The 13469-nt window shown below is 36.1% G+C and overlaps 1 protein-coding gene across 2 annotated transcripts in view; it reads right to left on the bottom strand.

The window, feature by feature from the left end:
* Positions 1-3817: 3817 nt before the first annotated feature.
* The window catches only part of LOC131062615 (zinc finger CCCH domain-containing protein 19), a 47081-nt gene continuing 37429 nt past the window's right edge, over positions 3818-13469 (bottom strand). Inside the window, exons 3-5 of one of the 2 annotated variants that reach the window (XR_009110913.2) lie at positions 5094-7231; positions 4505-4831; positions 3818-4411 (exon numbers count right to left, since the gene is read on the bottom strand). Coding sequence is in view for 1 of the 2 variants with exons in the window: in XM_057996320.2 (XP_057852303.2) it covers positions 5096-7231 (2136 nt within the window). In the remaining variant the exon portion in view is untranslated. Of the gene's footprint in view, positions 4832-5093; positions 7232-13469 lie in introns of both variants that reach the window. The other variant, XM_057996320.2, reaches the window with a different exon arrangement.

Genomic DNA, 13469 nt, shown 5'->3' on the forward strand with positions numbered 1-13469 from the left:
AAACAAATGCTCGTGTTGTCTTTTGCTAATTATGAAAAAGTGGATAAGAGTGACAGAAAAGTTTAGAATGTGAAAAACATTGAGAACAAATACAAAATAAGACTGCTCTCATACAAGATTGGGTGAATAATCACATATCTCCATGCAACTGCTTAAGTCCATTTCCTACTAAAAAATAAGCACTAAAATTGTCCCATTGTCCCATCTAAATTTTAATTAGGGAAAAAGAAGATTTGAAATCTTTTCCTATTTTTGTGGAGCAATTGTTGTTTAATAATTGAAAATAGGTTGTAGAAAAAAGGAAGGACTGAAAACAAACAACAATTAAATAAAATGTCATGACTACACAAATTCTTTACCATTCATATTTTCACAGTGGGAGTACATACTTGCTGGAAGATATTTCATACAAAACAAATGAAGATATGTTTGTATCTTCCCATTTGTTGCACCAAACAATTTGTTGTATGGATAGAATTGATTTGAGTATGGATGTAAAATGATATTCACCCAATAAAAAAACTTTATTGCAATTAAAACTAATAAAATATTTGCATTGGATAGGTAATCCAATGTCACTCCACCAACATAAAAAAAAATTATATAGGTAATCCAATGTTTTATTGCACCAAAAAAAAAATTATATAGATAATGCATAAAATATTTGGTAAAACATCTAAATAGATTGTATTTGGTAAAATAGGTAATCCAACATTGCTACACCAACAAATTTATTTAATGCCAAAAGAAAGAGATGCAATTTAATATATCGAGAAATGTTAGAAAAATTGTGCTCTTTTAAGAATTTATGCAACTAGCTTGCAATGCATAATAAACAAATCAAAATTATATAATTAAACTACATTGAAGTCCTCACGCGTGGGAATTCGTATCCTCTAACCTGATCGAAAACCAGAGAGTGCTCGGCTTGCGAAAACAGCTTCTTCCTTGGCCTCTACATTACCTCGTCCACGGTTTGCCCTAGAGAAAGGGGTAGGACAATGGCGTGGCGTGGCGCCACTATCCCTGGTCTATTTTAGGGCAAGACCCTTCCTAGAGCATGCCTTGTGGGTTGTGCCTTGGGCGGGAAATCTCCCCGATGTCGGCCCGTAACAAAATTCAAATCCACCAACATGTATTTAAGGGGGCATTCGCTCTCATTTGGATAAGTTGGATAGGTCGAAGTTGGAGAGATTCAAGTTGCACAAGTGATCAAACATTCAAGCATCATTTTCCAACATTGAGCATTCTCAAATCTCCCTTCAAGGCTAGGTGTTGCATTCAAATCAAGGATTCAACCATTGAAAAAGAGATCGATTCCAACATACAATTCCACACAAGCATTTCTATCAACATTTCTACTACAACCTCCCTTGAGGTGATTTACAATTCAGTTTTTTACATCTACTTGCAAGTACTTTCTTTCATTACTTGGTTAATTCCAAACCTGGGGTTTGACTTAAAGGCAAACCCCCAATCCCAATCCATTTTCCTCTATTTTATGTGTAAATTGCAGGTGCGCAACTGTACTTTCAGATTCGGGCTTCATTTGTAGAGGTGGAAAAACCCTTTTCGTTTCGCGGATTTTTCGGAGGACCGTGTACATTCTCACCATAGTTCGGACAACTTTTCGTCAAATTCACAGGGCAACTTCGTCTCAACATTTTACTGCCGGATCCAGGTGCACAGCTTCATCCCATATCTCGATCTTAAGTTATAATCGATTCTTTATCACTTTTGCATTACATAATTCAATCAAAATCTTATCCATTTCAAACAAGGAAAAGGGAGAACATCCTAACATTCTCAATTCATTCAGAAATCAATCTATCATCATTATGTGGAGATTGAATCTAGTGAATTACCTCATCCCCTTCTTCCTAGTGTAATGGTGAAAAGTGTTTAAAGGATAATCAATAGTGAAACTCCCATCTCTCTTTGAGAGAAAAGGCAGTTTTCCTCTTGATCTATCACTCATCATTTTCGCACCATTACAATATTCATTGGTCAAGATCACAATTTACTCCTTAAAATAAGCTAAGCAATGGGAGCCTCTCCTAAAATTCAACATGTCTATTTCAGAAGGACCTCTCTTTTATTTTGCACCCCTATTTTGGCTCTAAACAAATTATTTTATTTTATTTTATTTTATACAATTGTTTAATTTATTTGTTTTTTTAAATATAAACATATTAATGATGTTTACAAATAAAATTATTTTATCAAAATATAAATAAAATTTATGTGTCCATGTATATTTTTGTTCACTGTGCTTTTTTACTAAATAATTTGTGAACGTGATATGCGACTGACGCCCCTCGCATGATGTTTAGCAGAGGCAGTGGCAGAGACTCAGGCTGTCCACAAAACTTTTTGATTTTCCCGCTAACTTGCCTGATAAATAGCAGGAATAAAAGCGCGAAATTATTACAGTCGTGATTGAAAACGTTATAATCGCCATTTTTATCGTGATTTATGGGCACGATTTCAGACGTTCAAATGATTTCAAACAGCTTCATCCAACTGCAGTTTTAAGAAAAAGAACCTAGTAATTTGGCATTTTGCAGGGTTTCTTTGGCGAGCTTTTCAAAAAACCTAGTCCTTTCGGGGACAAGGGGCATGTCCCAGAGACGTCCCTTACTTCTGCAGGGCGTCCCAGAGACTTTTCCCCTCCGCTGCTAGCGGCGGGGAGATGCGGTTCTCTTGGGCCGTAAGTGACATGTGTTGTGTTGTCAATGAAAATATTGAAACTTTTGATGCAATGAAAATTCAATTTACGTTCGCCCATCATCCGAATTAAGCAAATGAGAGGAATAAAAACAGTTTTAAGAATTACACAATATTTCAAACAGGTTATATACCAAGCAGAGCAATAGTAGTTCATATAAGATCACTTATAAATTCAACAGGACCAACACTCATTACTGATTTTATATAGATGTCCAACCTTTCACAAAAGCAAATTTGCTATTCAGCAACGCACCCGTTTGACAACAACATTACTGCACCACATGCATCTCTTACATGGAAACGCCACATTGCAACCATTTACTTCTTAATTAGTATCTTTGGTAGTACCCTTACCTTCAGCCAATCTCTTGTGCGTCATGAATGATATCCGCTCATACATACGTGAAATGAAAAAATGAAACATGAAGATAAACAAGATTCCCATTTGACAATTGCCTTCAATATTGGGTCAGTACTGAATACATTTCCCGGATCATGCAATCGTCACTTAAATGAATATGACAAATCGCAATAATTATTTCTCCATGAGAATCTTGGTTCTGCCTCCAATATCAGTTAATATCTTCTGAAACATGAAAAATATCTGCTTCTACGGATGTGAAATGGAACAATCTGGAACATGAAGAGGAAAAACTGAAAACTAAATAAGATGTTTGTTAACCAACTTTAGCTCTCGTAGTACTTATGAATTGATCGAATAGAGATTATTTGAGATAACATCCATTGCCACAAAGAAGTACAAAATTGTGGTCTTTAAAGCCAATCCGCAAATTGCTGACAAGCCAAATTAATAGTTCCATTGCCATGCCAAAGACATTTGCCAGATATAAAAGCCCAAAAACAAATTAGCCCCCAACGTATTTTGAAATTTAGATACTTGAACATTTAGCAATGACAATAGAGGCCCAACAAACAAAAACAGAGCAGCAATGATTGACTCAACCAATGTGCATGATGTGCAATACTTCACTCATCTTAAAAAGATAGCAGGCATTTCCTCCACAAATGGAAAGTGGATTTCAATAATTGCATCTACACTATGACTATGTACTGTACAAGAGTAATGTACCAACATCAAAATGATCCATGATTTTATTCGCTGCACTAGCAGACAGTTATGCTACCATATAAACTTTAGTGATGGGACCATGTGAGATGAAAGCATAAGTATATAGGTCCAAGCAACAAACACCAGATTCATCTGACATTATCAGCAACCCCAGCAATGATATTTGACATTGAATCGTTGGTAAAGTAAAGGAGTGTTAACAAATTACATGAAGGCCCATGATTATGTATGGTACATAATTAATGATCAACCGAAAAAATGGTCAACATAGACTAGTCACTGGCAAAGTAGATGGTGATGCCAGAAATCACCTAAATTCTAGCATTCTCCAGTAAAAACAATAAGCAAAATCATGTAATTCTTCAAAAGTCCACCTCGGTCTCGGAAACTAGCATAAAATGTAACAATGGAATCTTGCCTAAAGGCATTTCTGGCTCAAGATGTACAAAACCAGCCCTCTAATGTTATTGACAGGTAGTGGTCATGTATTATTTAGCTAAACGTCGGGGAAATAGAAAAGAAATGATCCCTCTAAAATTTGGGGGCACGTATTATCTCCTAATTATCTCCAAATGTAAAATATTTTCTATTCTGCAGAAACAAAAATATTGATGATTGACAACAGCATGAAAGGTGATGGTCATGGACTTAAAAATAATGAATAAGTGACTAAGGAACTTATACCTATTAATGAGTTTCCGCATCTTGCAACTCTATACTTGGTGAGAACGCTTGATTATTGCTAAAAACCACTAGTACCATTCTGCCCCCAATACTTCAACCAAAGCAATATTGCTAGGGCAACAACTTTAAAAGTTACATAGCTCCAAGAGATAGCTTGTAAACTATACTCAATGGGTCAATTGATTCTATACATTCCTCATTTTGAAGCTCATTGAGAGAATCATAAAGGACTCACCATGTGTCTGCAGAAGAAAGACCAACTCTTCTTTTGTTACATTTGCTATTTTGATTGGTAGACAGAAGCAACATCTCGTAACTCAGCAAACTCTGTAATATTAAAACAGAATTGAAATTTTAATACAAATGGAAACTCTAGAAAAACATGATCTGAAATGCAACATCCAATATAAAGGTAGCAGCTTCGGGCATCTGGTTAGAAATGGGCATATACAAATCATTTTAGGTCCAATGCAACTGCTTCAATAACAATAACTAAAATGAAATACAGTTCTCTTGAATATAAATACAAATCATAAAAATTTAACAAATTTGTGATACATTGTAATCATAAATCATATCAAACACTTACTTTTAGGCAAAAAAGCCGCCAAGCTGTTTAGCAAAATCATCATCCTCGTCGTCCTCAATATCAAAATCATCTCCATTTGGCTCTGTCTTATGGTCAAAACGCTTGTTTCCATTCTCAATTTTAAGAGGCTGCATGGATGTATCTTCTTTAGCTGTAAAGCTGTTAATTGCTACATTTACACTCAAATTTTCCCTTCTATCATTCTCTGTAATCACTGGCACTCCACTACTCTGGAATGGCGAGTTGCCTAATTCAAACTTCGTAGAGAGACAGGAAGATTTATTCTCCAAAACATCCGAAATCGGTGCACATGTCTCTTTCCGCCCCTGCTCAAAACCCCCTTCTTCCTCCTCTTTTTGGGAATGCAATGACAGAACAGTTGACTTCCCACCTATTTCTGAAGTTTTGGAGTTTCCATTCAACTCTGATTTCTGACTGAATTCTCCTTTACCTTTTGAAAGCAATTTTCCTGCAGGACTATCACTCGACTTTTGCTTTGCTTTGAGAAGAGCACTTAAAGGCTTTGGACCCTCAAATGATTGTAACTTAATTGATTCATTGACAATTACTTTGCCCAAGTTTATTTTCCTTTCCTCACCTGGAAGATTATTTCCAACTTGACTCTTCAAAGCAACAAATTGTGAACCACATACTGCAGATTGTTCAGAATTTTGTCTTTCATCATTAGCGTCACAAATTTTAGGTCCATTATTCAGCAAAGCTGCCTTTCTCTTCGCTTCCTTTATTTGTTCAAGAGTTTTTGGCCTGGCAAAATCCGTATCATTCTTTCCTAGATCAATTTTGGTGGCATGTTTTCTGAAGCCACTTGATTCTAACTGGGCACCAGCACCCACATGAATCCTACCTCTATCCTTTTCCTTATGTCCGCCCCTAAAGTGCTCAATTGAACCTTGCCTGGCTACTGAGCTTCTTGACAGAAAATTTTCAGGACTTTGTTCAAAGTCAGGTTCTGTATTATTGAATGACTCTCTAGGGAAACTGTCAATGGCTGACAGCATCCTGAAGCGTGTTCGCACATTTTTACTTCTTGAACCTTGATGGCGCACAGCAACTGTATCAGGATATATTTGTTCATTGCCCTGTTGCCTGCACCCATGATGAAAATCAGCAGCCCTACCACCTGAATGTGATCTCCTTGGGAATTTGCAACCTATTTGTGTTCTATCAGCCCTCCTGTACTTACCGAGACGGTGACGCAGATCTGCCTTTTCAATCCTACAAGAATACTTTTCTATAGGCAAACCTCTCCTTTCAGACAAAACTGCCACATCCAGATCTCTGTCTTCAAAACTCTTCCGCTTATGCTGGTTAACATGACCATAAGAACGTTCATGGGCCAGTTCTTCACATTGATCATATGTCATGTGAGCAAACTGGCTTCCACCTTCAAAATAACCCAACTCTTCGTGCATGCCTTCATAATCAAACTGTGCCAATTCATCTGTTGCTGGTATTAGTCTTTCTCGAAGAAGAAATGGTTCTCTTCCTGGCTCCATATCAAAGTTTGAGAGGTAATCACCATCATCCTGGTAACCAAGCTGCTCAGGTCCATCATCTACCAATACATCAAATCCAGGTGATGACTCCTCCAACCACTCGTCACTCTCCATATCGTTTTCCAGCCAGTCATCTGTAGGCTGGTCCTGGTGAATCTCAGACCTTGTGCCAAAATTAATGTCATTAACTGGAGGATCTTCTGGTAAACTTTCAAGCGGATATTCAAGGTCAGGCAAAGAAAGTTCTGGAGTGTGCTGATCTGTATTTTCGTTATAAAGTGGAGGTCCAACTTCTGAAATACATTTAGGCTCAGTTGGCAACTGCCCTTCTGTAGTTGTGCTTCTTACAGGTGCAAGTTTAGCCGTGGCATTATCAGATCCATTGGTATCTTTCTTTTCCACTGATTGAGGTTCTGTGCCTGTACCATTCACCTTTGTGGTCTTTTGTGAAGCTGAAACACCTGAATTGCCTCCAAAAGGTGTACCATGCATATAAGAGCATTTATCACCCTTCACACAGTATCCCTGGAAAAAAAAATAGCAAGGAACTCTAGTCTTGCTTGTGTTCCCAGATGCTGGTGATGACTCATTCACTGACCCTGGTGAATGAACTTCAAGTGGCTGCAAGGGTAAATTTATATAAGGATTAATACAAACTAGACAGCAAACTAGAGTCAGAAGTACCCAGTCCAAACTGCTTTTATATCAAAACTTCGTTTCAAGTCCAAGTGCAGATAACACATTCAAATGGCATTATATTTATTTATCCTTTATCTGGTCTTGTCTCTAGAAGGGATCTTGCATACCATATTATACTATCTAGTACCCATAGCTAGTAATCTCACCATCTTTAAACATCTAACACGCACCTGTTAAAACCCTGATGACAAGAATTAGAGGAGCAGCAGCTAACTATGTGAACTACAAAAGAAGAGAGCAGATGGAAGGTTACAAAATATTTTGACGCAAAATGAGCAGGCAGTGAGAGTCTACTAGAGGTAGGATGCAACAAACTTGAATCGGGAAAAAAAAACTAGGTAAGGTTACAGTCGACTGCATGCCAGAAACAAAATGAGTGCAATAGAAATCTTTTTCAAGACCTAACTCTGGTGCATCTAAAACAAAACAAAAAATTTAATCCCATGGAAGAGTATGAATTGCAAAATGCACTAGTCAACTTGCACAGTAGTAGATTTTAAGTCTGATACATATACGCAACAGCATCGGCCCATGCCATGTACACTTATTACATAGCACCATGGGATCCCAGTCATCTCTAGCAAAACCAGAAATATTGTCTAGCAGGAAGTCTGTCAAGGCCTTCTTAATGTCCACTAAAACTGTGGTGACAAGTTAAATTTTAGCACCCCAAAGAATCTGATAATAGACCTGTGGCTGATGGAAGTCTCTGTACAAGGCCACTTAGGGCCTTCTAGTTGGAAAGCAACACTAACTGTTGGTCAACAAAAAGCTCAAAAACATGTAAAGAAGTGAATATTGAAAGGATGCTTGAAACATCATATAACTCACGTGAAAACACTCCAAATGAGCAAATAATGGAAGGTTGCGGTTTTCTCATCAGCATTGACTCCCAAAAAAATGGTCATCCCAGAAAACATTTGGATTCTATATCCTTGAAATTGAAGTGTTTGTTTCATCAACTCAGAATCAATATTAATGAAATTGAACAAACAAAATTACCATAATGGTGAATTGATAACATGTGTAGTCCTGTAGATAGTGGAAACTGATTTGTTTGTTTGAGTTAGACTGATCATTTTCTCTGTGTTATTTATTCATCATACCTGATCCAAACTTTAACTTCCCCTTTTGAATGTATTTGATAATCAATAAACAGAATGCTGATGATAATATGCTTTGTGGTGTAAGACATATTACAACATACCACCATGAAATCTCCACCTCATTTTGCTGGAGTATTAGTGATACATGCCCGAGTCTAAATTCACAACAGCTTAGTATTCATTTTAGTGCATTAGCTGACTTTAATGGAATCAATAACGTTTCAAATGCTTCAATCTCTGCTGGACATCATGTTTTACTGATGTTTAAAATAAGAAAATCATATGAGATATTAGTCAAAACTAGTAGTAAACCAGATCTTAATCCATTGCAAGAAGCCAAGAATTGACTGTGCCTATCAAGTTATGATCCAGATAAAGCACAGATGTATCTATGCCATATCCACTAATTACACACAACTTCAATGTAGAAGATGCAAATCCATGATCGTAATGTCCCCTTTTAGATTAGAATCATTAGATCCACAGCTCTGAGTTAGTCATCAGTCAGACAAAACTGAATATTGACTAAGTCCATGGTCAGCAGTTGAAAGGGAGTGATATTTCAGTTAGTTCAATCTGCCAATTACATAGTTAACAAAACCAGGTTGCAGCTTTTGTTTAGTTAACTCGTTACTAGAAGTCCCTGCAGATATCCTCAGCAAAGGGAGGTTGAGATGGGTCAGTTAACTATGAGTAATTTGTGGGAGTTGTTTCTTGGTTAGTCACCTCTAATTATGAAATTGATTGTCATAACTTCAGGATCACATGAAAGGGAGAATATAGGCAGCGCTGGGAAGATAGAGAGATTACCTTTTGAAATCAAAAACCAAAAACCTTCTTTTGAGTGAAACAACTTCAGCCATTGGTGCCAGGGACAAAATCCGCAAGGGCAGTTTACAGCAGAGCGAAAATCTCCAGCAGCCATCATGGTTACACAGCAGCAGCATTAGTGAGAGCAAGAAATGGGGACTTACTAGTGATCTGCCAGCATGTTGAAAGATTTCTGAAATCTCAAGAAGTCAATCAAGTGTGTTGGGTATGCCCACAAAGTAAAAAAATTATAGCTACATCTATTGTATATGTGCATTCATGAGGCTTATTGTGTAGTGGCATGATTGGTTTCCTTACCATGTATACTCTGAATGAAGAGCTTGATGAGCTATTGCTGTCAATGCCTTAAGTATATTGCCATAGATGTATGTAATCGATAAGCCTTTGTATTAGCATCTATTGTCCCACTATGTATTATGTGATGCATACATCCTGATATTATATGCTTGGACTCATTTTGTGTCCTAATACTACATCATACTTGCCAATGAGGTTCCTAGTGTATGTGGATTTGTATACGTTGGACTAATTCAATGTTTCAATATCATTGTTGTCAATATACCTATATTTTATTTGATTATGATTATCTTGTTTAATATTATACTTTCAAAGATTATCGATTTTTGCACTTGTGTTTCTGGATCATGCAACTTTAAGATGGTTTTCAGTTATGTAGTTTATTAATATTATATCATCTATGTTATATCACATTGGGAGTTTATGATGTACTTCAACTATCTTGTATAGAGCAAGTATGCCTAATGTTTTAATTAAATGTGAAGGCATGAGTTTTAGATCCAACAGTAGTTATTTGAAATGGTTCAGTTTGAGCAAATATATTATGTATATGTTTTCCATCTCAATCGATTCAAGTTGTGAGATGTATTTTGTTGATACCTATGAAACCGTAATCGAAATTGTGAAATATCCTATTGTCTGAATTTTGATTGAATTTATGATTTTGTTTAGATATATGCTTTGTGTTTATTTCATATCTTGAATATTCTTGTGCATGCAGTGATAAGAACGTGCAATAAATGAAAATAACAGAATTTTTATAATGGAACTGTAAACCCTTGTATATTACTATTGGAATGGTAAATTTTGGCACTTATTACAATAGCCTTTGATACCCCGCAATTACTCAGAAATTTACAAACATTACATGAAACACATACCCAATTCTGCAATCATTTCCAAACATGCCCTACAAGAGGTCGCCCAAGCTAAAAATATCATATAAATTCACGTAACCTTCAACCTGCAACATGGCTCTATTGTTGTGTCCAAACCCTAGTTGGAACTTCCACAAATCTACTCAAATTTCTGCAAATAAGCTCAATGATGAACTCTGAATGAATCCACCTCACAAGTAGAGTTGGGTTTTGTACAACCTACAAATATCCAAGGGATTTCGTCCACAGAAATGGCTGTCACTGTCACATCAGCAACTAAGGAGAAATATCAAACAATCACATAATATCCCCTTGGAGAAGGACTGAGGCTCCTTTATAAAGACTACCCAAACTGTTGGTGAGCTTCCACTCTCGATGTGGGATTAAAAATCACTATATTTTATTTACTCCTTATAAAGTCACTTTATGACTTTATTATCATTTTTATAAATAAAGTCCCTTTACTTTTATAATTTTATTTTATAACATAAAGTAACGTTTCTCACCAAATAATAATATAATATCCCATAAAATACTATTCCACCTTTTATTTCTCCACCAATAGAAATTAAAGACGTGACCAGCATATCATCCCTTATATCTCCTAATTAGCCTATTGGGATGACGTGAAATAGGCTAATCAACTTTCGTGTGGTCACTGAGGCGAAGGGGACATTACAAATCGTTACCAATTCGAGATCACTGTGTTGTGAATATACCCATGAAGTGTGTGTTCTCTTTACATGTGTTTACTTTACCGTTTGATTTTTGTTAGCATCTTATCAATTTCCACATTACTAGTGAAGTATTTGCAAATGTCCTTTATGCTTTAAATGTGAAATTGATTTAATTTAATTGATATTGTGGAGTGGCCCTACGCATTTTAGTACTATGTTATTCAAAAAAGCATTTGTGATTAAAAGATTGTTTGGGCTTCATGACTTAGTCAATTTGGTGATATTATATGTGTAAATCATGTTAGTGTGTGTAGCTTCAGGAGAATAGAGTTTTATTCCTTCGACGTGTTCGTCAGCAATTAGCTCGAAGTTATTCATCTTCTTCTTTTACCGTCTCCGATCTGTTTGTGAGCTGGCAGCAGTTTCTTCTTCGTGGATTTCTTCCGTTTCAAAGTTCATCGATTTCGTGTGTTTGCGGCTTCTCTTGATGTCGGTTGTGTAACTGACAATACATTTGATGCTTGGTCTTCCATCTTCCTCCATCGTGAGTTATATCTGGACGGGTTATTCTATTTCCTGGGTTAGATAGATGCCGAAGTGTGTGAAGTTCGAGACATTCAATATTCTTATGTTTTTGCCAGTGTTGCCGAAAACTCCTTTGTCCCTCCCCGGGAACGCGTTTCCCCGTATCCGTTCCTGTTTCTGAAACAGATACGTATCCGATACAGCATAGATACATGCCAAATATTGTACCCACGCATGCCCAAAAATACTTGATTTCCAACCATACTAAATATTAATGTGATTTGACTTTTAAACAAAATTGATGTAAATCTTCCTAAATTTAATTTTAAAAAACTTCATTAATGAATTTTTTTTTAAAAATGGTATTAACAAAACCTACACCAAATGAGAAAGACAAATGAAATGTTTTTCTATTTCAGTGACCCATTTTTGGGGTTATCTTCCAATGCAACTCTTCTATTTTTGCATATTGTAAAATGTTAAATCTACTTATCATTATTTATGTAGCAATTATGTGTCTATATTGCTTTTGAAGTAATGAAAATCTCCTCAAATAACTTAGAAAATTGTGTTAAATATATGTGTATGTGTTTTTTATGAATGATGTGTCCAGCCGTATCCATATTGGGGGTCTTAAAAAATAGCCGTATCCGTATCCGATACCGTATCCATATCGGATACCATATCCGTGTCCATGCAACTTTGGTTTTTGCTGTTCTTCTGTGAAAGAGTGCTGGATTTTGGTGATCATTATATGCTGCTGTCATCTTCAGTCAGTCTGATTCTCTTTTGTGTTTCAGGAGTTGAATGAAGTCTCAATAAAATATATTATTATTTATGATTCAGTCGTGATCATCGTTAGATGATTGACTATTTATCTTGAAAGCTATGTATTCAATTTGAGCATTCAATAAATTATTTTCTTTGTGTGGCTGGGTTTTTCACCCTCAAGTGGAGGGTTTTCCCAGGATAATTATTGTGTATCTTGTTCTCATAAGTTTTTCTAGTTGTTGTTATCTGATTTTTAGCTTTCTGGTTCTATTTTTAACATGGTATCAGAGCGGGTCTAAAGAAAAGATCTAGAACCAAATCCTTTAGTTTTGAAATATTCTTTACTTTATATTAGCTTGTGTATTTCAAGTTTCAACAATGGTGAATGGACTTAAAGTTGAAGACAGATTGGATGGTGCAGCTAATTATACTTCATGGAAGTTTAGAGTCCTCATTGTGCTTGAGGAGAATAATCTTCTCAACTACGTGAAATCTGTTGTAGATGAACCTTCTGATGATTCTGAGAAAGCACAATGGAGAAAGAACTATTGAATTTCGTGATCAGATTAACAGTAATGAGCAGGAAATAATAATGCAATCACAAGAATCAAAGCACACAAATAGAAAGGGCACACAACACAAGTTTACCCTGGAAAAACCTCCCTCTTGGAGGTGAAAAACCCAGCAACAAGATCCAAGTTTATCTTAGACAATATCAGCATACAACTTTGCTTACTGCACTTGAAGCAACATATAAATAAGAACAGCAGACTGAAGATTCCAAACTAGGGCACAAGGAATAGCTTGATAGACTTATCTACACTATCGAGACTATCGAGATTTGTTGTTTGCTGTCATGCAAATCATTCACAGAGCATAGGAGTGAATTTGCTGACTGTGGATATGATTCGCTGCCACTGAGACAATTCACTATTCCTAGGAATGAATCGCTGACACAAGAAGATAGTTCGCTACTCTTTGAAAGCTTATTCACATAAGGCTAGCAATGGATAATATATTTATTTTTTTTGTGTAGAATGAATCTTGTTTATATACAAGATTCATGTTTTTTAAG

This window comes from Cryptomeria japonica, chromosome 6 (assembly GCF_030272615.1).
Source record: "Cryptomeria japonica chromosome 6, Sugi_1.0, whole genome shotgun sequence".
NCBI lineage: Eukaryota > Viridiplantae > Streptophyta > Pinopsida > Cupressales > Cupressaceae > Cryptomeria > Cryptomeria japonica.